The sequence below is a fragment of the Patagioenas fasciata genome, chromosome 23, assembly GCF_037038585.1.
Source record: "Patagioenas fasciata isolate bPatFas1 chromosome 23, bPatFas1.hap1, whole genome shotgun sequence".
NCBI lineage: Eukaryota > Metazoa > Chordata > Aves > Columbiformes > Columbidae > Patagioenas > Patagioenas fasciata.
Genome location: NC_092542.1, coordinates 4820758 through 4845195, shown reverse-complemented (window position 1 = coordinate 4845195; position 24438 = coordinate 4820758). Strand labels below are relative to the sequence as shown.

The 24438-nt window shown below is 51.3% G+C and overlaps 2 protein-coding genes across 2 annotated transcripts; one reads left to right on the top strand and one right to left on the bottom strand.

Annotated features, from left to right (window-relative positions):
- The first annotated feature begins 289 nt into the window (after nt 1–289).
- Nucleotides 290–10236, top strand: PINK1 (PTEN induced kinase 1). Its single transcript, XM_065855211.2, is given in 9 exon segments — nt 290–489; nt 491–590; nt 3154–3465; nt 4325–4428; nt 5309–5491; nt 6349–6512; nt 7712–7839; nt 8370–8606; nt 9107–10236. Coding segments are annotated over 9 exon segments (1578 nt in total). The 5' UTR covers nt 290–400; the 3' UTR covers nt 9368–10236.
- A 1621-nt stretch (nt 10237–11857) lies between these two features.
- On the bottom strand, nt 11858–24343 carry DNAJC16 (DnaJ heat shock protein family (Hsp40) member C16). The gene is made up of 14 exons (XM_065855116.2): nt 24159–24343; nt 22476–22542; nt 21240–21570; nt 20115–20299; nt 19238–19342; nt 18372–18530; nt 17905–18035; nt 17478–17661; nt 17131–17313; nt 16828–16904; nt 16293–16373; nt 16091–16189; nt 15518–15685; nt 11858–15179 (listed from the first exon to the last, which is right to left on the bottom strand). The coding sequence occupies exons 1-14, from the start codon at nt 24320–24322 to the stop codon at nt 14783–14785; spliced, it is 2331 nt and encodes a 776-aa protein (XP_065711188.2). The 5' UTR covers nt 24323–24343; the 3' UTR covers nt 11858–14782.
- Nucleotides 24344–24438: the final 95 nt, after the last annotated feature.

Genomic DNA, 24438 nt, shown 5'->3' with positions numbered 1-24438 from the left:
CCCTCAGCCGCTCCCATCACACTTGTGCTCTGTTATGCACAAGAATCACGGAATAATGGAATAGTTTGGGTTGAAGGGACCGTCAAAGGTCACCCAGTGACCTGCCATGAGCAGGGACATCCTCACCAGCCCCGGTTGCCCAGAGCCCCGTCCAGCCTGGCCCGGGACGTCTCCAGGGGCGGTTCATCCCCCGGGTGCCCGGGCCCGGCTGTCCCCCGGTGTCACACTGTGTCCCCGCCCCGGCAGTGACGCACGTCGTGTGTCCCGTTCCGCAGCCCCGCCCATCGGTGCCCGCCATGGCGCTGCGGCTGCTGCTGGCCCGGGCCCTGCGCCTCTTCCCGCGCTGCCGCCCGCCCCGCGCCCCCCGCCGGGACCCTCGGCCGGTCCCGCAGCCCTCGCCATGGCGGCCCTGGCTGGCCTGGCTCCCGGCCGCCCGCCGCCTCCTGCTGAGCGGCCCGGGGGGCGGGCTGGCGGCCGCGGCGCGGCGGGGCGGCGGCGGGGCCTGCCTGGCGCTGGCCATGGCGCTGGGGCTGGTGGAGCCGCGGCTGGAGGAGCAGCGACGGGCAGAGGCGGCGTGTCGGCACATCCAGGTGCGGGCACCGCGGTCCTGGGCTGGGAGAGGCTTTCGGGCACCCGCGGGGAAGGGGAGGGGGGGTCACTGCTGTGGGGAGCCCCTCAGACACCCCCAGTGAAGGGGAGGGGGGGGTCACTGCTGTGGGGAGCCCCTCAGACACCCCCAGTGAAGGGGAGGGGGGGGTCACTGCTGTGGGGAGCCCCTCAGACACCCTTTATGAAGGGGGAGCCCTTCAGACACCCCCAGTGAAGGGGAGGGGGCGTCACTGCTTTGGGGAGCCCTTCAGACGCCCTCAGTGAAGTGGAGGGGGCATCACTGCTTTGGGGAGCCCTTCAGACACCCCCAGTGAAGGGGAGGGGGCGTCACTGCTTTGGGGAGCCCTTCAGACACCCCCAGTGAAGGAGAGGGGGGGGTCACTGCTGTGGGGAGCCCTTCAGACACCCCCAGTGAAGGGGAGGTGGGATCACTGCTTTGGGGAGCCCTTTAGACACCCCCAGTGAAGGAGAGGTGGGATCACTGCTTGGGGGAGCCCTTCAGACACCCCCAGTGAAGGGGAGGGGGGATCACTGCTTTGGGGAGCCCTTCAGACACCCCCAGTGAAGGGGAGGTGGGATCACTGCTTTGGGGAGCCCTTTAGACACCCCCAGTGAAGGGGAGGGGGGATCACTGCTTTGGGGAGCCCTTCAGACACCCCCAGTGAAGGGGAGGTGGGATCACTGCTTTGGGGAGCCCTTTAGACACCCCCAGTGAAGGGGAGGTGGGATCACTGCTTTGGGGAGCCCTTTAGACACCCCCAGTGAAGGGGAGGTGGGATCACTGCTTTGGGGAGCCCTTTAGACACCCCCAGTGAAGGGGAGGTGGGATCACTACTTGGGGGAGCCCTTTAGACACCCCCAGTGAAGGGGAGAGGGGGTCAGTGCTTTGGGGAGCCCTTTAGACACCCCCAGTGAAGGGGAGGTGGGATCACTGCTTTGGGGAGCCCTTCAGACACCCCTAGTGAAGGGGAGGTGGGATCACTGCTTTGGGGAGCCCTTTAGACACCCCCAGTGAAGGGGAGGTGGGATCACTGCTTTGGGGAGCCCCTCAGACACCCCTTATTAGGGGAGGAGAGGGTCCTTTTTATTGGGAGCCCCTCAGACACCCCTCATGAAGGGGTTGGGGGGATCACTGTTGTGGGGAGCCCCTCAGACACCCCTGTGAAGGGGAGGAGGTGTCTTTGCTGTAGGGAGACCTTCAGACACTCTTTATGAAGCGGAGTGGGGGTCACTGCTTTGGGGAGCCCCTCAGACACCCCTTATTAGGGGCAGGGTGTCGTTTTTGTGCGGAGCCCCTCAGACACCCCCTGTGAATGGGATGGCGGGGGGGTCACTGCTGTGGGGAGCCCCTCAGACACCCCCCAAAGGGAGGTGTGGTTACCACTGTGGTAATCACCCCTTGGCCATGTCCCCAGCGTGTTGACTGTGATGGGCAGCCCCACAGACACCCCCTCCTGAGGAAGATATGGGGGTTCCCCTGCTGTGGGCAACCCCAAAAACACCCTTTCCTCCCCCCAAAGAGTAGGGTATTGGGGAAGCTTCTCAGTCAGCAGACCCACAACAGGTACTGGGGTGTCATCACCTCCCCGTTACAGACCTCGCAAGGCCGTGCTGGCAGGGTGCTGGGGACAGACGGCGCTGAACATATTTTATGGGTAAAAATAGACATTTGGTGCTCAGCCAGCTGTCACCTGCCCCGCTAACCGGCAGACAAACACATTCCCGCAGGGGTTCTGCCTTCCCTGAAGCTTCTTGGGATGCTGGCTGATTAAATTTCCTGTTTTCCCCTTTCTGGTGTCCCTGGAGCTGTGTCCCTTCACCACAGGACACGTCCCTGGAGCGGCCACCGGTGTATTGGGGTTGTATCTTGCGGAGAAGCACGCGGGTTTGTGTCAGTCCAGGTGACAGCCGTGACACCTCCGGACCTGTGGGATGGTGAACGCTGTGCTTAGACTCCAGAACAACCCTCCTGGGCTGTGTTTTCTCACTTCTCTTTCGATTTCCTCCCCCAGATCTTCTCCCGTCACTGATCCACTGTGCCGCAAACTGTGCCCTCGCACTCAGCTGCCACAACAACTCAGGGCATTATTTTTCCGTCTGTTGTCGCTCTTAATTGGATTTTTTTGAAATGCTGTTTGCCTGGTTTATTTATGGAGAAGGACAAAAGTGTAATAGCACGTCTCTTTTTAGATTTAGTTAGACTTGCCTTTACAAAACATGTTTATATTCTGGATTAGCAAGTGAGTCCCCCCTCCCCATTTCTCTTCTTCTTGTGGATTTACAGCACCCCGAGGAATGGCATTTTTAGCAAAGACTCTTTTTGGGATAATCTGTTTCAGACTTAAATATAGGGTCTGCAGATTATTTTCCCTGTGCTTACAGTGGTTTGAGCTGTAGTGGCCAGAGCCTGGTTGTGGTTTTCAGGTCAGACCAACCCAATGGGGCACTTAGTACGACTTAAACAGTAAGGGAATTCTCCTTCCTTGGGAAATCTTGAATAACCGAGCAGGTTTTTTAATCGTTATCTTTTCTCATTCCTTCCAGACGGTGTTTGTCGGGAAGAACAAGCCGCAGAAGGATCCGCTGAGGTCCTTGCGCTGGCAGGGCTTCAAGCTGGAGGAATATCTCATCGGGCAGCCCATCGGGAAGGGCTGCAGTGCCGCCGTGTATGAAGCAGCGATTCCCTTCTCGTGCGATCGTCGCGGGTGTGCGGGGAGCAGCTGTTTCACGGGGCGGGGGCCGAGCGTGCAGCAGGATCGTGGCTCCACTTCACCGCCGGCTGAAGAGAAACCTGTGCAGAAACAACCGTCGAAAGAGGCTTTTCCATTAGCAATCAAAATGATGTGGAACATCTCGGTAAGGAGTCGGCTCTTTGTCTGTCACTTGGGAAGTCTGGCTGGAATGTTTTAATGCTTAAGCGCTAATTATGCAGCGCACAATGAGCGTGTCAAAACAGAGCTGTTGATGTGTGACACTGGAGATGTCGATTGTTGACGAACAGTCCCAAAGCGAGGTAATTCGCATTCGTCATTCCTCTGGAATCGGCACTGAAAGCTGCTGGTGGGGGAGTTGTTGGTGATGGAGGTGAAATTTCTGGAAAAAAGGCTTTTTGGAAGCTGACGGTGATGGTGAGGTATAAGAAGGGAAAGCCACTGCTGCCAGGGCTTTGGGAATTGGTGTTCTTGTCACTGTTGGGATAGAAATAGACTTTTGTCTGCGAAGTGTGGATGAGATGGGACCTGGTTGTCACAGGGGCTACTCCACATTTTAAAAAACCCACCTGGCTTTTCCCATGGAAGAGTTTTGTGGCATTTGGTGTGACAAGCGGATATTCTAAGAGAGCCTTCCAAATGCCAACATCTATAATCCCTTGGGCTCCAGAAATACGCTAGCGTTTAGCTGTGGCCTTTTCCAGCCAGGTTTTACGGTTGAAAGTGAGCGTTAACATGTAGCTCAGAGCACTGGCGGTCCAGGATGCATTTGAAGAGACACATGGATTTCATTTGGTAGGTAAAGGCCTTGCCATGTCATTTGGTAAATTATTTAAGTGTTAATTACCTTCCCTGATTTTCAAAGTAGAGAAGGGATACCCTCAATCCAGTCTCAGTTGATCCAGCTCCAGATACACTGCCAGTATCAGGATTATCGACTTTCAGGCTGTTTTGGGGCTGGATTTTGGAGCTTAAGCCAACATGGTATGTAATCGCTGTTGCAGGCAGGTTCGTCGAGTGAAGCCATCCTGGATGCCATGGGCCGAGAGCTCGTTCCAGCCACGGGTGCTGCCTTAGCTGGAGAATATGGAGCTGTCTCTGGCCGCAGGTACGGTCACAACGGAAATGACAGCGGTTCCCAAACGGTGTTATGCTGATTTTATCCATCCATCAGTTTTACAGCGCATCTGGGCTGTTAAGATGGCCAGGGCTTTCTCTAACAGTTCCCGAAAGCAGATAAAATGATTATTAGTGGCTCAGGAGACGTGTGCATGTGTTTTGTCTAAATGACGGAGCCTTTGGAAGTCCCGCACACCTCAGTCCAGGAGGGTGTTGAAAAGATGCACCAATAGATTGGGGCCCACTGGGGTCTTGCCAGCGGTCTGATGGGTGCCTGAGGCTGAGCCACTCTGTGCCCTGTGCCTCAGTTTCCCCATGTGTAAATTGCTTTGGTATCTGCGGAGTTAAAGGTTGGGAGGAGCTACTTGTGATTAACCATTTAAATGTGCGTCGTGGTGCTTTTTAATTGCAGAAATATACAGCTATAATCGGTAACAGTTTGAACATATTAAACATCAAACAATCTGACTGTAAAACAATTTGACTGTACAATTTTAGGACTGGTTTGGTTGTAAAACGCTGGGCAGGGAGGTGGAAACTGTTCTAGTGCAGGGAAACTGGTGAGAAAGAAAATGGAAAATGAGCTGGTTTCCACCCTTTCACCCAAGTGAGAAAAGAACAAACAACATAGAGGTGGAAAACCGCATGGAAACTCATAAATAATTTTGAGTTTAGCTGTCTTTTTGTTCAAAAATGTATCTTTTTGCTCGATTTGAAACAATGGAGTTTGCAGTCTGTTTGCATGCTGCTTTGGAACCCTTTGGTGGGGAGGACGGGCTATATTAATGGAAAGTAAATCCAGAAATAAAATGATAAATCAGAACTGACCCGGAGATCATGTAACCTGTGGTACTTATACTTCTGTGCAGAAAACCTGTCCTTGGGAGGAAGAAGTTGCAACCTCATCCGAATATAATCCAAGTGATCCGAGCGTTCACATCCTCAGTCCCTTTGCTGCCCGGAGCATTCACAGATTATCCCGACGTTCTTCCGTTCAGCCTGAATCCCAGAGGGATCGGCCACAGCCGCACGCTCTTCTTGGTGATGAAGAAGTAGGTAGAGAGAAGCTTGTTGTGTGACTCGAGGTTTTGGTGACACTGTCTAACAGGGCTGTGTGTTCTGCTACCGCACGGGTCCTTGCAAATATTTCACTGGGGTTGCTGCCAAAAAGCAGAGTCTCCTCTTGGAAATGCCTCCTAAGACCTGTTCTAAGTCCTTGAGGTTTTAACTCTAGCCTGACAATGAAAACAGGCTGTTCTTTTTAATAATTAAACCAAATTAAGGTAAGAAATGTGGAGCTTGTCCCCATTTGTCCGCCTTGCTGAGTCTGAACTTCACCCCTATCTGAACACGCCACTAGTGACAGGGTGGAATCGGTAATGAGATATATCCGTGCTCGGCATCTCTGGCTTTCTCGGTTGGGCTTTGGTCTTGAATGGGGATTGTGGTGGCACCGATGTAAAAACACTTTCTGGTTTTATTCTGCCCTTGTCTGGAGAAAGTGCTCTGTTCTCTCTGTATTTCAAGAATATGTTCTTTCTCCTGATTAACACATCTCCTCATTTTGCTCATACGATCTGTGTTATTAATCTGCCTCCTATTTCATGCAAAATACAACACCGGTACATAGAAACCTCTAAGAATACCTGGAGCCCCTCACCGTGCCGTTCGAGAGGTTTATTTTATTTGCAGTTATCAAACTTGGGCGAGGGTGTCGTGTGTTGCAAAACAGAGGATTTGAGAACAGCAGATGGGGAGCGGTGTCGGGTTGAGGCTGGGAGGTGGGAAGGTGTCACAAAGGTCAAGAATTTGTCACGTATGAATACACTGTATCCCCAGCCAGCCAGCGCTGAGGTTGAACCACAAGCTCCCAGGATGCTAATTCAGTGATTTTCCTTCTTTTTATCAGTTATCCATGCACGCTGCGCCAGTACCTGAGGGAGAGCAGCCCGGATGTTGTTCTCTCCACGATGATGATTTTACAGCTCCTGGAAGGCGTGGACCATCTTGTTCGACACGGAATCGCGCACAGAGACCTGAAGTCCGACAACATCCTGGTTGAATTTGATTCTGGTACGTAGATCACTGAGTATAAATGCCAGTTAAGTCGCTCATGGAAGCAATGTGGTTGTGTCCTATGCAGGCGTGTATTTGTGGAAAAAAACAAGCATCAAACCCTTAGAAGAATCTCAGGTTTGGTTTGTAGCTTACTGCTTGCTGTCACTGTAGCACCGGGAATGTAATTTATTCTGTGCTTCAGGTTTTGGATCATTAAAGCGAACTTGAAAGGAGCGTTTTGCTGTGATGAGATGCAGGGATGGAGAATATTGCTCAGCAGATGCTTTGCATGAGCGCAGTGAGCGTTTGGTGTATAATAATGTCATATTAGGGATGCTGGAGGTGCCTTTGCTTCAGGCGCTTGGCTCCTTCATCTCTCACTCACCAAACAGCACAGGGTGATTCTTAAAATCCCCCCTCATGGTCAGTACTGCTCCCTGGGATGATGAAACATCGGTTGGAAGGCAAAGGATCTGACAGTGTCAAAGCCAAAAGCAGCGTTTTCATCATCTCGTTCTCCTATCAGCCTCTTTAACTGAGATTTTAATTACCTGAGCTCTTTTTCAGAGTGATTTGAGATGTGAATGGGCAGGAGACAATAGGAGGCAGCCAGATCTGTGTGATTAAAGGTCTTGGTGCAGCAGCCATGGAAAGTTTTCAGCGATACTGACGCCATCCTTCTTTTCTTGAAGGAAAAGCATCTCTGTAGCGATGCTTTAGGTCACTCCTAACCACATTCAGCATTGATTTTTCCATATTGGAGTCCGGAAAGGGATTGATTCTACTTTGCAATGTTTGACTTGTCATCAGGACAAGAACTGGTATAATAACTAACGCAAACTTTCTCCAGCCTTTTGCTGTAGCTGAGTGTGTATCTACATGTCGATAGCTTTTGCTGTAGATAAAAACTAAGGGAAAAATATATTGCTCCATCATGGATGAGTCTCTGGCCTTATGTGTCTTTAATTTGATGGTATCCGCCACATTTCGTGACACGCACGTTCCATGGGGAGCGGTAACGTCCTCTAAAGAGGAAACGGAATAACAAGTTTTAACATTTCACCTAATAAAACCGAGGGGAAGCAGGAAAATAGCGTGTGGTCATGCTGATTCCCAGGGGTTTCGAGACTGTTCCTGACTATCTCTGGTGTCCGTGTGACGTGTCTGGTACAACCGGGTCCTCCCCAGCTGAATTGTCCCTCTGTCCTCCGCAGCTGGCTGCCCCTGGCTGGTGATCACCGACTTCGGCTGCTGTTTGGCAGATGAGACCGTGGGCTTGAGGCTGCCGTTCACCAGCTCCTACGTGGATCGGGGCGGCAACGGCTCCCTGATGGCACCCGAGGTGAATCCCCCTGTCATCACCCTTTGTGTTGCTGGTTTTCCGCTCGTCCTGCTGTCGGGATGAAAAAGTTTCAGGCCCAGCTGTAGTGCGGGCTGAAAAAGGGTCATATTGGGTCTAGAAAGAGCAAAGGGTGTGTGTGCACATCGCTTTGCTGTCATTTGTCACCAGTGTGCACACACCAGTACTTACTTACGTGGTCTGTGCTGGTGTGTGTTCACAGTAACACCTGCTGAAAGCTGCTGCGATCAGATCGATCATTTTCTACCCATTTTTGCTTATTGATGTAACTTGGTCATGCCAGACAGTACCGCTAGTTGGCTACTGTGTAACTATCTTTAAATCTTTAATTTTAATATTTTAATTTTTAATCCTCAAAGGTCCCTTCTAATCTAAACCAGAGATTTAGATGAAACCTAGCTTTGGTTTTGGTCTTTATTGCTGCAGAAATACTGTCTTGCCCCTTGAAAATCAGGTTTAGCGCAGAGCCCACGCTAGAGCTGGTTATTTGAACATCCTCGTCTCTTTGGCAGGTGATCACAGCGTCACCCGGTCCGGACACGGTCATCAACTACAGCAAAGCCGACGCTTGGGCTGTGGGAGCCATCGCCTACGAAATCCTCGGCCTGGCCAACCCTTTCTACGGCCCTGGGGACGCGGCTCTGGAGAGCAGAAGTTACCGCGAAGAGGATCTGCCAACCCTGCCCGACCACGTGCCCCTGGAGCTGAGACAAGTGATCAGGATGCTGCTTCAGAGGGATCCCAACAAGGTAAAACAACCACTTTTCTTTTGAAGAAGTTGTCTAGCTGGTGTTTGGGAGGTTTGTCTGTAGATTGTTTCTCCTGGGTGCAGATATCGCTGGATAACGATCAAAGACCAACAAAAGGTGTTTGGTGGTGGAGTTGCCATCCCTGGAGGGGTTTAAAAGACATATAGATGATGCTCTTAGGGATGTGGTTTAGTGCTAGATTTAGGTTATGGTTGGACTGGATCTTAAGGGTCTTTTCCCAGCCAAAATGATGCTCTGATTCTAAGTGCAGTGCAGATTTTCGCACAGTTTCAGGGGTTTCAGCAGATGTTTGTGTCAGGGACCAGACCTTGAATTGGGGGGGTGTCCTGATATTAATAATCTCAAAGAACTTGTTAATTATTAACTTGTGGTACCGCAGAGGAGGCCTGGGGGGCTGTTGGGGCTGTTGATGCCACACGCTGGCGATGCCGCAGGATCACAGCAGGATCAGCTCATCCTCCCTCTCCCTCTTTACGCAGAGATTGTCCGCCAGAGTCGCCGCCAACGTTCTGCACCTCAGCCTGTGGGGTGGAAGCGTTTTCGCCTCCTCCACCCCGAAACCCGACCAGATGATCGCCTGGCTGCTCTGCCAGTCTGCGGCCGCGCTGCTCACCCACGGCCTGGCCGAGAAAACCCGCGTGGAAACCAAAATGAAGATGTGTTTTTTGGCCAACCTGGAGTACGAAGACCTCTGGGCGGCCATATTCCTGTTGCTGGCCTGGAGAAGCCGCTCTGGGTGAAGAACACGACCCGGGGCGCGAGCGTGCGGTAGATAAACATCACTTTTTAAAGGAATCTGTCTTTTCCGTCTGCCGCGAATCCTGTAGCGCTTTAGGGAGCAAACCTGCGGGTTGAAGAGGTTGAGTATCTCTAGCAAGCGTTAGGCGCTGCTTGTCTCTAGAAATCCCCGCGTGTCGTTGCTCTTGGAGAGGGTTTGTGGCCCTTGGGGGTGTCCTGAGCCCCGCGGTGGGTTTTGCTCACGTTTGGAATTCACCGTCAACTCGTAAGTCGCGTGTTGAGCAGAACAGGTTCCCTTTCAGAAGAGAAGCATGGGAGGATGTACTGGAAGCACCACAAATTTAAACAATTCACCGAGAAAGCCGGGCTGACAACGAGACGTGCGATCTTTCTTTTGTGTAGGGAAACCAACGGCGGTTTTAAAATGATGTTAAAATTTCTCCGCATCTCGAAAAGCCTCTTGCTGAGGTGAGCAGCAGCCGCTTGCTTCTTACAGTAACGCACATCGTGCATCTCGCTGCTTGTACAGCAAAAAAGAGCCCAAAACCACTTATATTCGCTTCTCAACTGTGGTGATTGTGCGGTGGCTGCTGTGGAGTCCAAGGCAAACTCAAGATGTGGCGGGTTAGAGTTAATATTGCAAATGAGATGGGCTGAGCAGAGTTCAGTGGGATGTTCTGTTTGATCCACTTGTTTTTTCCGTTTAACAATGGAATAACGTCCTTTGGTCGCAAGGGTAGGACGTGGATTTTTGACCAACAGTCGTATGTATGGAAACATGTTTGGATTTCATGTCTTTGATCCTGTTTTGAGGAATTTGGGGAGAAAGTTATTTACGCTTGTTGCACAATAAATGGAAGATTAAGCTCTGCTGCTGCGTGGGTTCTGTAAATCCGGTTCATCTCCCATTGTGGGATCGGGGTTTAGGCTGCAGCCCCGGTTCAGTGGGGGTCTTAAAAATTATTCAGCTCTTTCCAGGCCCATCTGTGGGACTTATTTTGTTTTATTTCACGAAGTGATGTTTCCCAAAGAGCCGGAACAAATTGCTGCTGGCTGCAGCACATCCCAGGAAGGTGGGAAGTGGGACTGACCCCTGCCCAGCCAGACACCTCCTGCACCCTGCGGCAAAACCTCCCAGAAATGGACGTTGTGCCCCAAAGTCCCTGCTCGAAAATCAACAATTTCACACCCCTGCCCTTCCACTCCCCCAGTGCAATGAGTGGGTGACAGACACACGGACAGGGACCCAGACAGACGCACTGTGGGGGACTAAGGGGCACACCCCTGCCCCGCCCCCACCACACCCCTGCCACACCCCTGTCCCGCCCCCACACCAACCACACAGTCACCTCCTACACCTTCCAGCACAAACTGCCCCAAAATGGCCTTTTTGCATTGAAGTCCCCACCCAAAAGTCAGCTATTTCACACCCCCGCCCCACCCCTGCCACACCCCCGCCCCACCCCTGCCACACCCCCGCCCCACCCCATTCATCTGCAGGATCGGGCCCTTTAGTGCCCCTTCCCCCCCCCCCCCAACCCGTCTGTCTTTGTGTCTGTGTCCGTGTCCCTGCCACCCATTCATGGTGCTGGGAGTGTGGTGGGGTGGGAGTGTGAAATTGCTGATTTTTGAGCAGGACCTTTGAGGAATTAAGCCCATTTTGGGGTGGGGTGTTTGTGCTGGGAGGGGGAGGAGGTGAGTGTCTGACTGTGCGGCCATCTGGACGTACAAGTGTCCATGTGTCTGGTGGGACATACAACTGCCTGGATGGACAGGCCTGTGTCCATCTGTCCATCTGCAGCGCTGCCCGTACCCCCAGATCTCTCAGGGCAGGGAGGGGAAAGGGGCAGATGTGACCACAGGTGAAACCATTGGGCACTCACCACTTGTGTTTTTTGGGGTTTTTTCCACTTTATTGTCCCTCCTGGGCACAAACCTGCCGCTCAGGCTTGGCAGGAAGAAATAAATACCATTTACCGGTAGAAAAGGTGATTTTAATGTGATAAACTGTAGATTGGTGTGTATAGCGGGGCATGGTGATGAGGCCAATGCAGCTGCTTCTCAGCACTCACAGCTGCGATTCCCCCAGGGGCACAGGGGCTGTTAATTATCCCTATAAAAGGGTTTTTATGATAAAATGCACCAGCAGGAGAAGGGGGGGTTATTCAGGGGTTTATTCTGAGACTCCCCAGCTCTGCCAGGTCAACCCCGGAGGGGTTGAACAGATGGGAATGAGGTTCTCAGGGACATGGGGTGGGTTATGGTTGGATTCCGAGGGGCTTTTCCAACCCAAACGACTCTGATTTTATTACAATGAATGCATGAAGGTGGCGTGGGGCTCACGCTGAGCACAGGGGAATATTTGACTTCTTAGTCACCTTTTGGGGACAACAAGGTGTCTCCAATGGCAGAAGTTTAGTGGTCCTGGGGATTTCCGAGCCTGCCATGGAGGTGAGAGCAGCCTGTACAAGCAAACACCAAGAGCCAACTCATCACACGTTAAAATAGTTTTATTTTGGTTGCGAATCGTCTGAAAATAAAATGACATCAGTGTCCGTTCACAATTAAAAAATAAAAGCAAACCAAAACACAAATAAAAATCCAAAACACCCCCCCAAAAAAAAAAAACAACCAAAAATAAAGACATTTGCCAAATAAGTTAATCCCCCCCTCCCAGTATCAAAAGTGCAAAATCTGTTCTAGTTTTCAGTCCTGTTTCTCAGCGTTCTGGTTCCTGGCAGCTGCTGCAGCCCCCGCTTGGGCCAGGGAGGAGGAGGTTTTGGTACAAACCTTTAATTTGGGGGCCTGGAGCCCTTTGCTTGAGCTGGGGAGCGGGGGCGATCACCGGGATTTCAACTAGAACCGTGCACTGGGACTGAACGGCATCAATCTTTGGATTACGAACCACCACGTGCATAACAGAAGGGCAAGCGAGTTTTGCTGAGGAAATGTTACAATTTGGGCCAGGTGCTGCTGGAGAAAATTAATGTTAAAAATTATTGTGGCTGCTGGGAGAGGGCGGATGGATTTGGGTGTCAGGAGCCTCCGCCCGTGTTATTCTACAAGAAATCAAGCACCCCGTGCTCTGCGACAGACACCAAAGCCAATGGAGAGTTTGGCATCAGCCCATAAAATAAGGTTTTGTTCCATAAAACGGCGACACGGTCCCGTCCAGGCACAGCCAGCGAGAGCGAACTGCCACAAGCTCTGCTTAACTAAACCCAGGCTGAAACGGGAGGTCACCCGCGCTAAAATAAAATAAATAAGGATTCCAGCAGGCGTGCAGCACATTAACTGTAATTTGGAGGCCTTAAGGCCTTATCATCTTACCCGGGTCAGGGCTGAATTCTCTTGCTATAGCACAACTAGGCACTTCAATGTGTCAAAGGTTTTCTCCTGGTTTCTGATGAGCTGAAGAGACCGCAGGGACCCAGAGAGTGGTTTTAAAAGCTACATGGAGCCCTCCACTGGCCTCCAACCTTATTCCAGCCACATCCTGCACGGCCAGCAGCGGGAAAAGCACAAAAGTGCTCTGGCGATTGCTCCAGCCACATGAAAACCAAGTTTAGCAGCATCAGGCCAGTGTTTTATCCCCTGTCCGCTCCATTCCCGCAGCACCTGTGCGCCTCGGAGATCTCTGGCAGGGGGAACACTTCTCCTTCCTTCCTCCCCTTTATTCAGTTGGCGCGGCAGCACAAGCTGCTGAGCTAAAATTAAGTAACCGCAGGGTCAGTTGGTAGCAGCGGAGCCTTTATTTGGAAGGAGGTTGTACAGGGCGTTTGTGGTGGTCGCAGCGGGTCAGGGATGCGGCAAACCAGCGCTTCATGAGCCGGGGAGGTGGTAAAATGACTTGAGTACCCCCAGATTTCCTAGGGGATCGGCAGCTAGCTCAGTTTGGCATAGTTGTTCCTCCACTAAGGTGGTTAATTAAGGTGGTGAGGACAGAGGGAGCTTTTAATTAACAGCAGGTGCTCCATCAAGTACCAAGACAACTCGGTACTGTGCAGCAAGGACCAGCCTGGGCGAAGCTGTCAGCCCCGGGGTGGTGAAAAGGACAATTCCCACAGGGTTTCAGTCCCAGCTGCAAAAATAAAACCCTGCTGCTTTTTATTTAATCACCTGAGGAATGGAAAACAGCTGCAAATCTGCGGCTTGATTTCCCTCTGTGTCACACAGGGCCACCTGTGGTGGTGACAGTTGTTGGAGCCGAGCATCAAGCCAACCCTGCGCTCTACGGTTGTCCTGGCTCCACACAGACCTACGAGTTCCAAAAGACAAAAGAAATATAAAACCAAACCAAAAATACGAACAAATAACCCAAGGCAGCAGCCTGCATGGTGAGAAACAAGGGTTTGTGGTGAGGAAACAGGTGAGAGGCTGAAAATAAGAGTCTTAACCCCACAGCTGAAGTAGAAGGAGTTTCACACGTAAGCGACGGTTGGGTGACACAGGGGCAACATTTCAGGAATACAACCGTCGAAGAATTCGGTTCCTTGATACAAAGAAAGGTTGGTTTGTACTACAGATGTGAGGGTGTTGGACAGGAGCCGGGAGCGACTCCCTAGCAGCTAGGTAGAGTTTCTTCTACACATCTACTGGCTCATAGCAGCTCACGCCTACAATCTGAGGACACGGTTAAAGTTATGGCTCTAGGATACATCGTCTAAAATTGACAGAAGCAGAAAAGGCATCTGGAAAAAAATCAACGTGACATTTAAACGGCTCAACGCCTTTACAGTATTCACGGCCGTGCAAAAATCCCTCCCCGGTTATGGTGTAGCCGGTGAGGCTGCACATGGGATGACGACAGGAGGAGCATGAAACATGCAGATCGTCCACGAGCCCGCACCATGGGTGAGTCCCAACTACAGGTTTGCTATGAGGGAGATGCTCCTGACCGTATTCTAGCTCACTTACCACGGGGAAAGCTGATAAAAGTACGAGTGCCTGGAGGCAGGAGGCCTTTCGGAAGGGTCTGCAGGGTCGTGCCGCTGTGACACCTCGGGCCAAGCACAGGGGGAAGGGGACAGAGAACCACGACCCGACCTGCGTCACCGGCCGCGTTCGGTCCGGACCGAGTCACCGCGGCAGAGAAGTCACGGGGTTGGTTTTTGTCTTCAACCGAGGTAAAACGAGAGATGGAACGGGGGCGACTCGGGAAGCAGACGCAGCGGGACAAGAAGGGAAAAGTGGATTTCTTGGCTCTTCGGTAGCACGGCGTCCAAACGCACGAAGGAGTCGGCGGAGGGAATTTCGGTGCGCTTGGCTGTGCTCCTGGGCTTTAGTCGCTGGCCCGAGGAGAGTTAATCTAAAACCTAAAGGTCCATTCATCACGCTTGTTTGCTTATTCCTGGAAAGAGCTGTCCCTTGTCATATCTTCATAAAAAGTTTGTCCGTTAGAATCTCTTTAAAATCCCTCAGTCTAGTGCGGGCCACGAGGGGATATAGAACCTCTGTAAGGAACCCTCGAGGAGGCGTTCCATCCAAAAGGACAATTTGTGTAATTTGTTTTTAACAGATTTAGATCTTGGGCTGCAGGAGGATTTCCCTTTGCCTTCCATGTGCAGCGAGGACTCGTAATCCTCGCACGATCCCAGGGTTCCCCCCTCGTCCCCCGATTTGTGAGGCTTGAAGAGGCAGAAATATTTCTTGTGGCCGTTCAGAGCCAGGACGTAGCCCGTGTAGTCGCGCTCGAGGAAATGCTTGTCGTACTGGTTTGGGATGGGAGCCGCATCCTGCGCGAACTCTAACAGGTATTCCAGCCACTCCCGGTGCTTGTCCAGGCTGAGGAAGGAGAAGTGAAGGGAGCTGCTCCTGAGGGAAGAGCAGAGGAGAAGCAGGATTAGCACGTTTCCTGAGTCAGGCCGGATTCCCACCAGACAGTTGTTTGTAAACAGGCGCAGAGCAGTGTCACCACAGCTCCTTTTTTAACCCGGTTTGGCGCAGGTGACAATTACCCAGTGCGCAGCACCGCAAGACCCGTCCGGTCACCTTCACCCAAAGGTTTTTAGCATCTCATCGTCACTAATGAGTGCGGAGGCTGCTTTGCTCGCCAGGCAATCAAGCCAACGCCGCTCCTAACTTGTCATGGGAACAGCATGACACACAGGGTTAAAATGGTCACAGAAACCCAGGAGAGAGCCCCAGCGTACCCGGTGAAGGTGTAGACTTCCAGTGCAAACTTCTGCAGGAGGGCGGTTTTGGTTGAGTTGGACAGGATCAAGACCACGTTCATGTGCCCCGGCCTCAGGCGCACCAAGTTGCTGGTGTAGTTGATGCCCGTGAGCTCAGTCACCTCCACAAAGCCCTTTTTGGGAATCCTGCCGCAATGAAACGGTGACTGAGTGAGAGGGGAAACGAAGGACCAACCCACCAAGGATGGAGAAACCAAGAACTCGTTCCCTGCCTGTGCCCTGCAGCTAAAGCCGGTTTACTCAGTGCAACGCCCAGACTTGGATTTTCCTCAACAAGTCAGTCAGACCTTTACCTTTCCCCGAGGATGCTGTCTGGGGCAAAATCAGTGGGAATTGCTTAATAACTTAAGTTTGGGGCCCCCGTCCTTGCTGGCCTCATGGTTAACCACCATCTCCTCCTGCCCACGCTGCCCTGTGCAGCTCTGGCCCTTCTTGCCGTCCACCCAATGCTCTCCGCGTCCTCCCGCTGCACAGACCCTCCCTGAGCAATAATTCAAGAGAAAACACATCTGGGAAAATCAGAGAGGGAACCTGTTACTCTCTTTGCTGAAGCTCGTGTTATTCTTCTCAGTCTTTGCAGCAGTTTCTTCTTTCTCAGAGGGAGGAGAGTCCCTTGTATCACTTGAATCGCTGCAAAGGAAGATTTTTTGGTGTGTGTTTAAGGTGACAGAATGGGCTGAGGTGGTATTTGCTGGACTGTAAGACCCCTCAGGGTGTTTTTGCGTGCACCCACCTGAAAGCCTGGACAATAACGGTGCCAAAGAGAATGAAGAGCGCGGAGAAGAGCAAGGACAGCAGCGGCATCATTTCTCGCCTGAGGGGAAGATTTGCAAACAGCAGTCAGGTCTGTGAGCTGAGCAGTTTCTGCCTGAATTTGAGTTCCCGTCTACCTGCAGTTTCCCCAGAAACCCAGCTCCTTTCCTGAGGTCTTAAACACAATCACATTTTTGACCACTGCCCTGCTCCCACCCAAAAGTAGGGCAAGAAAAATGGATCCATTTTAAAAATTGGTGACAGGGAAGCGGTGAAAAACTACAACTGATGTGTGTTGCTGAGTGTAACGTGCATGCTCAGCCTCGAGGCAAAAGCACCCAGCACAGAAGTTAATGTCACTGTGGTGTCACCGCTGTTTGCCTAAATCTTTAGAAAATACAGGCACTTTTTATACGTTCTCAATTCTGTTAATAAGAACCTGGTTCTACTGCGCGTCTGAACAAGATGAGAACAATCCTGCTCCCCATCAAGACTCGTTAACACCCAACCCGTACCAGTTACTGTGAAACACGCTGTCCCAGCAGTCCGAGATGTAGTCCAGCGTGGAGTAGAGCCATCGGATAAGGAACATCTGGTTAAAAAGAGAAAGATATCAAATGACAAATCCTCTATGCAGAGCCCTGATGGGATCCCACCCCTTGGACAGAATCCTGGGCCGAATCAGGTAAGGAGTGCCAAGTGGAGCAGGCCAAGAGTGAAAAAACTTTTAAGACTTGCCTTGATATTTTAAAATATAACCAGTGGCTGTAACACGAGGGTGCAGGAAGGTAACGTGGTTGGAAGGGCCGCGCACTTACGGGAGCGAGTTCATCATTCAGGTCTGCCAGGACAGTCTCAGAAGACAGAAGGCCAGGGTCTGTCCTCAGCTGGTCCAGGAGATCCAGGAGGATGAAGTTGTCCTCTTTGCTGCCCTGCCAGGCCTCGTCCAGGATTTTATATGCGACCTTCCCCGCCGTATTGCGTCTCTCCAAAATGACCACCTGGATGAGCCAATAACACGGCAGATATCAGAGAGGAAGGTACTTTTCTTTGGACATATGTTATGCTTCAAATCACCACCCAGAAGTAGGTGTCAGATCAACATATAGCATCCTACATCAAGGGATGTGAATTAGAAAAAGGGGAAAAAAAAGGCAATTCTCACAGCTGATTTTCCCCGATACTTCTCGTCATCCATCAGCAAAGTGTCTGCAAAGTCTGGCTGCCGGTCATTGTAGATGTGCACAAACTTCAGGGTATCTTTGGTGTTGGCCACAGCAAAAGTCAAAAACGCCTCATAAGCCTCAGCAAACTTTTCGCCTTCTCCGGTCAGCAAGACCACGCAGTGCCTAAGGAACACAAGGAGATGGAGGATTAGGAGCTGTTCTGGATGCAAGAGGAAACAACCTTCCCCTTTCCACTACCCAGAACGATCCCAATGAGCCAGAAACCCATCAAACAACACAGATACCCAGCATGATCCTGCACAGTAATTTCCCTTCTCTCTCAGAATCAAACTAAAAGTGGCTTTAGGAGCAGCCCCAGAGCCTCAGGGAACAAAATGAGGGGATGTGTCACCCCCAGAACCTTACTTTCGCTGACGATGAGTCTTCTTGACAGGACACAGCTCTTGGAACAGCTTCTGGTTGGTGAGTCTGGCCACCATGAGGAACTTATTCTGGGAAAGGAAGTCATCAATGAGCTGCTTCTTCATTTCTCGTGCCTGGTGAGGACAAAGCAAACAGTGGTGAGAACTGAGCAGGGTGAGGACAGTAAAGCTGTTGTGATGCTCTTGCTCCTTGATGGAATCACCTGAGATGTTCTGAGATGCTGAGACGTGACCTGCAGCCACCCTCCTTTAAAGGTCAGACACCACCGCTAAAGCCAATTGAGCTTCCTGCCTCCTAATATCCTCTCTGCGTCTGCTAAGCCTGAGTTTCTGCTGAGAACAAATGCTCCTTACTCTGAAACGTGCCACCAACCAACCTCCCATCACAAGCTCAGTCAGAAAACATCAGCGTCCGTTTCATGGAAGCTCTTAGAGAGGACTGAGCGATACCTGCACAACATCGGCGGGCTTGTCGATGTTCTCCTTGAAGATCATCATGGTGGGGGTGTAGACGTTGATGTTGTACTGACTGGACAACTCTTCAGTGCCTCGGAGCCCGACGTACACGTAGCCAAAGGACAAATAGTCGCGGTATGCGAAGGCAGTCAGCTGGGCGGGAGCAAAAGAACATTAGAGAGCAAAAAAACCATTTTCTTCCCCGGGTTCCTGTGGTGACTTTGCTTTGAGAACAACTCCTGCTGTTCACACTGCATTGCAAGAGGTAAAAACCCTCCCTCTCCCTCACTGAGCTGCAGCTTGGATTTGTATAGGCATTTTTTTCATTAGTTTACTTTGACAATTGCCACCTTTCAGATGGTGACTGAAAGGGACAGGTACCTCCTGTACTAACCCTTGCACCAGAAATGACACACATTTAAACTGTCAAACAGACGACGTCCCACAGTGACAAAGAACAACAGCTTGAATTTCTTTACAATGTAATTGTGTTAGCATTACACGTCAAAACAGAAGCCTCCACTGCATTTGATCAAAATTGTATTCCCATTTCAACAAACTTATTGCAATGAATTAAGACTTTTCATTCACAGACATGTAAAAAGAATTTAGCGGCACTTTAACAAGTTGCTGCCTCCAAAACCCACCTGCACCTTCGCATTCACTCAGAAACAAACTCCTAATGAAGTTGGTCACCTGGCTGAACCATTTCCAACCAATGCAAATCTACTTGTTCTCTTTGAACCAGTCAACAGTATTTAGAGGCATCATTCTGCCTCTGCTTGCAGTAAAATCACTTTTTTTTGGGAACAGCTGGATTTATTAGCAAGGCAACGATGCAACGATAGAAATCAGATTACCTTGTATAATAATGGCACAACTGGCATATGATCAAACAGAAGGACGTGGGGCTTGTTTTCTTTCTTCCAGTTGGAGAGAAAGCGAATGTAGTTTTTATCTGTAATCTTTAAATAGAATCAGCATGTTAGTTTAACCTCTGAGCCATTAGACACACAAAGTATTGTACAATTAGGTGTCTGCATGAGAATTAAGTGTGGAAAAGCTGCCCAGGTGGGATAGAAAGCAGACGGTAGGCTTTTCTTTCCAACAGGTATCCCTGATCTGAATTTTTTTGGCACAAGAAATTAGCTAAAAACCATCAATCTTGACCCCACCAACCCTCTTAGTTATTGCACCCCCCATCGATGCTGTTTCAAGTCAATGCTGGTGCTGGTCTGAATTAAAACCGGACAAAACAAACAACGGGTCTGCGTGTGGATCAGTTCTAGCAGACAATGCCTACAATTAGCAAATGGTGTTTAATTTGCTGGATGAAGCACCAAGAAAGGAGAAGGGAAGTGAAATCCAGCAGGCAGGTAGGGCGCAATCACAGATCCCTAACCCAGGGCAGCTTTCCTACTGCTCTGGCAGCTGTAGGAAGTTACAACCAGGAGCAGCACACATGTTAAGTTGCCAGCCTGACCCCGCAGCAGCACAATTAGCAAAGAGAAGCGTTACAGACCCATGTTGCACGATCACTTCCAACAGCTCCAGGGTTTGTGGCTGTAATTACAGCTCTTAAAACACTTAATTTCCCCAGCCTCAGTCAGATCTTCTCGTGTTCGTGACACAGATCAGCTCAGGGGCTGAATTAAACAGATTAACCACCAAAACAGCTAAGGAGGAATGAATACCCAGACATGGGAAGCAGCACACGACACTTGCGCTAGAAATTACCTTTTCCACGAGATTCCCTGGTAGAAGGTTCTCCACGAACTGCCACAGGTTTTCTCGAACAACAGCATTGTGGAAGAAGGTTATTTTCCCATTAATGAGCCCTAGGATGGACGGGGTGCTGTGTGCCCCCAGGTGATGGGCCAGGCGCCTTTCGTAGCCAGCGTGAACCACTCCGATTCCCACTCCTGAAAAGGGGACACGACAGATCAATGATGAGCCAAAGCACACGGTAGAAAACAGAGGCTGAACACCTGTTCCCTTCCCCAGCATCCTGCTTGGGAGTTATTCATGCAATAGTCACTCCTAACTCTGTGCTTTCCTTCTCTTGCAATCCCCTGAAAATTGTATTTAAAACTCTAGAGGGAAAGAGCGAACACGCTGTCCTCTTCTGTCCACTGGTATCTCATCGGCTGCGTTAAAACCTCACGAAGAAAAATCTTATTAAGCAGGAATTACAATGCCTCTGGCTCCCACTGTCTGTTGAGGTTGTGTAACATCTGCAGGGAAAAGAGGGGAACTAGGGGTAGAAAGGCAAATACAAAACATCTCCTTGGCATCCAAATGTGTTCAATAAGTCTCAAAACTTATAGCAAGTAACAGAACGAGAGGAAATGGCTTCAAGTTGCCCCAGGGGAGGTGGGGGTTGGATCTGGGGAACAATTTCTTCCCCAAAGGGCTGTGGGGCATTGGAACAGGCTGCCCAGGGCAGTGCTGGAGTCACCATTCCTGGAGGGTTGGACAGACGGACATGAGGTTCTCAGGACATAGGGCAGTGCCAGGGCTGGGGTAATGGTCTGACTCGATCTCGAGGGGCTTTTCCAACCAAAATGATTCTGTGATTCTACAAAACTGCAGGACGAAGAGCAACACAGCATTTCTGCTGGTGGCCTGAGCTTATGGTGCAGCGATTGTCCCTTGGCCACGCCATCATTTATTCTCATCGGCGCTGGACTAAGCCAGTAGCTGTAGGGACAGCAGAAAAGGAATCTTGCCCTGGAGATCTACAGGACTAGTTTTTTCGTAGCCTCATCGATTATACTGGTAGCATTCAGGAAAGCGTCAGGATAAACCCCCAAGGTTAATCTACAGGTTAAACGAGGGACACGCGCCCAGTCTTGTCCTCACCCAGTGCCTCCAGTTCCTGAGCGACCTCCTTCCACACGGGCTCGATGTGGATGCAGCTGAAACACCAGTCCGAGGTTATTTTAATGAGGTAAGGTTTCTTGAAACTATCTGGCACGATTTCGTTGACGTAGTGGGAAAAATGGAGCAAATACTTCTCGTCGGAGGTGTCGCGCCTCTCGGAATTGAAGGGAAAATGGAAGAAGGACTCGTCGAAATAGAAACCTTCGTGGAAGTGGTGGAACTGGCGATGCTGGTGCTGAGAGTAGCCCTGGCTTTCCCCGGCATCTCCGTAGCGATCAAAGTTTGCCCGTTTTTCCTCGTTGGAGAGAATCTAGGAAGTAGATGATAGAAAAATAGTGGCCTGAAACCGTGAGGTGGAACTGTCCTGACAATAATCCTGTGGTAAATAACTGCAGTTGCATAAGGACAGGCAATGAGGGAACATGTAGCCTCTGATGCGTGTTGGAGGAATAAATATTCTGGAAAAGGGAACCATCGCATCACCTCCAGGCTCACTGTTGCAAATAAGAGTAAAAAATGCCAAAGCCCAAGGAAAAGGAGCCTGTAAGTCGAGGCTGCTGTAGAGTTTCTGACACCAACAGTTCTCTGAGCCCGACTGTCACGTCGTATGAGCATGAATGCTCTTTTCCGGAGCAGCTTTTGCTGCATCTGCTCAAACACCGAGGTTTTCTCAGCGCATCAGCACCACAAGTTCTACCAAGCAGCCAGGAGCCCCACAGAGAAACTGCATTTTTTGGCTGTGCAATTATGATTTATTTCCATGGGCTCAGCTCACTTGCCATGGAAGTACCAGGTTGGCCGCTGCAAACTGGGGCAGCCAATTTCAAGAGCAGCGCAGGAGCAATGTACAAGTAACTACTTATACAAAGAATGACTTGAAGCAACTAAAGTAATTAATGTTGTTTATGTCACTCTGAAAATACTCGTATGCACGTGTGACACAGACAAGACGCCACTCGGCTGTCAGGACTAGGGGAATATCTGATCCTTCCTTGTTTGAGGTTTTTTAGCAAGAACAGGGCTGACCTGTAGCAAAATATTTAACAGAGAAACCACACCGGTGTCATCCAGAAAGCAGAGGAAACTTTTTGGGTCAGTAGGGCTGAGCATATTTCCCATGGAGATACACGTAGAAAAAGCGCAGAGCCACGTACAGAAAAATAAGGTCACTTAACTGTTAATGACAGCAGGAGTTTAGCAAGAAGAGCGCGTTACCTCATAGGCCTTGCTAATCTGGATGAATTTATCTTCTGCTCCCGGGTCCTTGTTTTTGTCAGGGTGCCTACGAGGCAGAACGGGAGGAAAAGGGGGTCAGCGGTTCCCCGGGGGGCACAGTGAGCTGTCAGCCTCTGCTCAGAGGTGAACGGGATGGGGACAGTCGGGCGTGAGATCTGATTTTACACCCAGAACATGCTCTCCCTACCCAAACCCAATCCCAAAAGGCAGCATCGGGACATGCGCCTTGAGCACACGGACCTCTCCCTCCATCCCATCCCTTGTCAACAGTGTCTGTCTTTCCTACCTGCTACAGCGATACATCCCTCAGCTGCTGCCCTACATAGCTACCGAGTTCCTCCTGTAAAATACCTCCCACCACAGCCCTCAGAGATGCCTCAGACAGAAATATGCAGGGTCTAAAAGCTCTAGGTAACACTATTTTCCATGACAATGCTCCTCAGCGCACACCACCAAAGCGAGGGGCACAGCATTTGTGGATCCAATGTGTTTCCCTTCGGCACAGAGGTTGAGTTGTCTGTGAGCATCAATGTACCAAACTGAGATCCAGGGGCTGGAGAACTAAAGGTTCCCAGTTGAGTCCGGGAGAACTTTTCTGCCCCTGTAGCCCAGCTCTAGGAGGGTTTTCCAGCATGGATTACTGACATGAAAGAGTTTGTTTGGTTTCAGGATGACTCTTGGGCCGTGAGGAGACCTGGTGTTTGTCCCTGACCACTGGAATAGACAACCAGGTAAGGGGATAATCATAGAATCACAGAAGGGTTTGGGTTGAAGGGACCTTCCCAGCTCCCCCAGTGCCCCCCCTGCCATGAGCAGGGACATCTTCACCAGCTCAGGTTGCTCAGAGCCCCGTCCAGCCTGGCCTGGGACGTCTCCAGGAATGGTTCATCCACCACCTCTCTGGCCAACGTGGGCCAGTGTTTCCTAGAACCATTTTGGTTGGGAAAGCCCCTCAAGATCATCGAGTCCAACCGTTTCCCCAGCCCTGGCACTGCCCCATATCCTGAGAACCTCATGTCCGTCTGTCCAACCCTCCAGGGATGGTGACTCCAGCACTGCCCTGGGCAGCCTGTTCCAATGCCCCACAGCCCTTTGGGGAAGAAATTGTTCCCAGATCCAACCTCAACCTCCCCTGGGGCAACTTGAGACCGTTTCTTCTCATCCTATCACTTGCTACTCAGAAGAAAATGCCAACACTCTCCATGCTATAAGCTCCTTTCAGGCAGTTCAGAGAGCAATAAGGTCCCCACTCAGCTCCTGCTCTCCTTTTCATCACCCTCATTGTAAAAAGTTTCCTCCTCATGTTCAGCCTAAATCTCCCCTCCTTTAGTTTAACACCACCACGCCTTGTCCTATCACAATGAGCCCTGCTCAAAAGTCTGTCCCTATCTTTCTCATCGGCCCCTTTAGGCACTGAAAGGCCGCAATGAGCTCTCTCCGGAGCCGCCTCCTCTCCACGCTGACCCCCCCGCTCCCAGCCTGTCCCACAGCAGAGCTGTCCCAGCCCTCAGCCCGTTCCGTGTCCCCATCGCCACCCCCAGCAGCATTACCGGCTGTCCCTGCTCTGACAACCCAACGCACCCCACACGACACCGTGTGTGTCCCCGCGTCCCGCCCCGCTGCCGGAGGCGGGTCAGAGCCCGGGGGGACGGCGACACTCACCACTCCCGGGCCAGCCGCTTGTAGGCCTTCTTGATGTCGGCCTGGCTGCAGCTCCGGCCGACCCCCAGGACGCGGTACGGGTCGAAATCCCCCACCGCCACCGCCTGCGCTGCCAGGGCGGCCAGCAGCAGCGCGGTGGCCCAGGCCAGGCCCGCCCGCCCCATGGCTCCGGGGCAGGGACGGACGGACACCGGTGCTGAGGCCGCGGGCACCGGCCGGGCCGCTCTCACCCTTCCCCGCGCCGCCACTTCCGGCGCGCCCGCCCGCGTTACCATGGAGA

Bases quoted from the DNA above. Each gene is read 5' to 3' on its own strand.
- DNAJC16 (XM_065855116.2), bottom strand. From the start codon at position 24,322: ATGGGGCGGGCGGGCCTGGCCTGGGCCACCGCGCTGCTGCTGGCCGCC. The intron at 19,343-20,114 runs GTAATTTCTAGC...TTCTATTTAAAG, and splicing joins CAGGGAATCTCGTGGAAAAG to ATTACAGATAAAAACTACAT. The intron at 16,190-16,292 runs GTGGGTGCACGC...CTTCCTTTGCAG, and splicing joins GTTATTGTCCAGGCTTTCAG to CGATTCAAGTGATACAAGGG.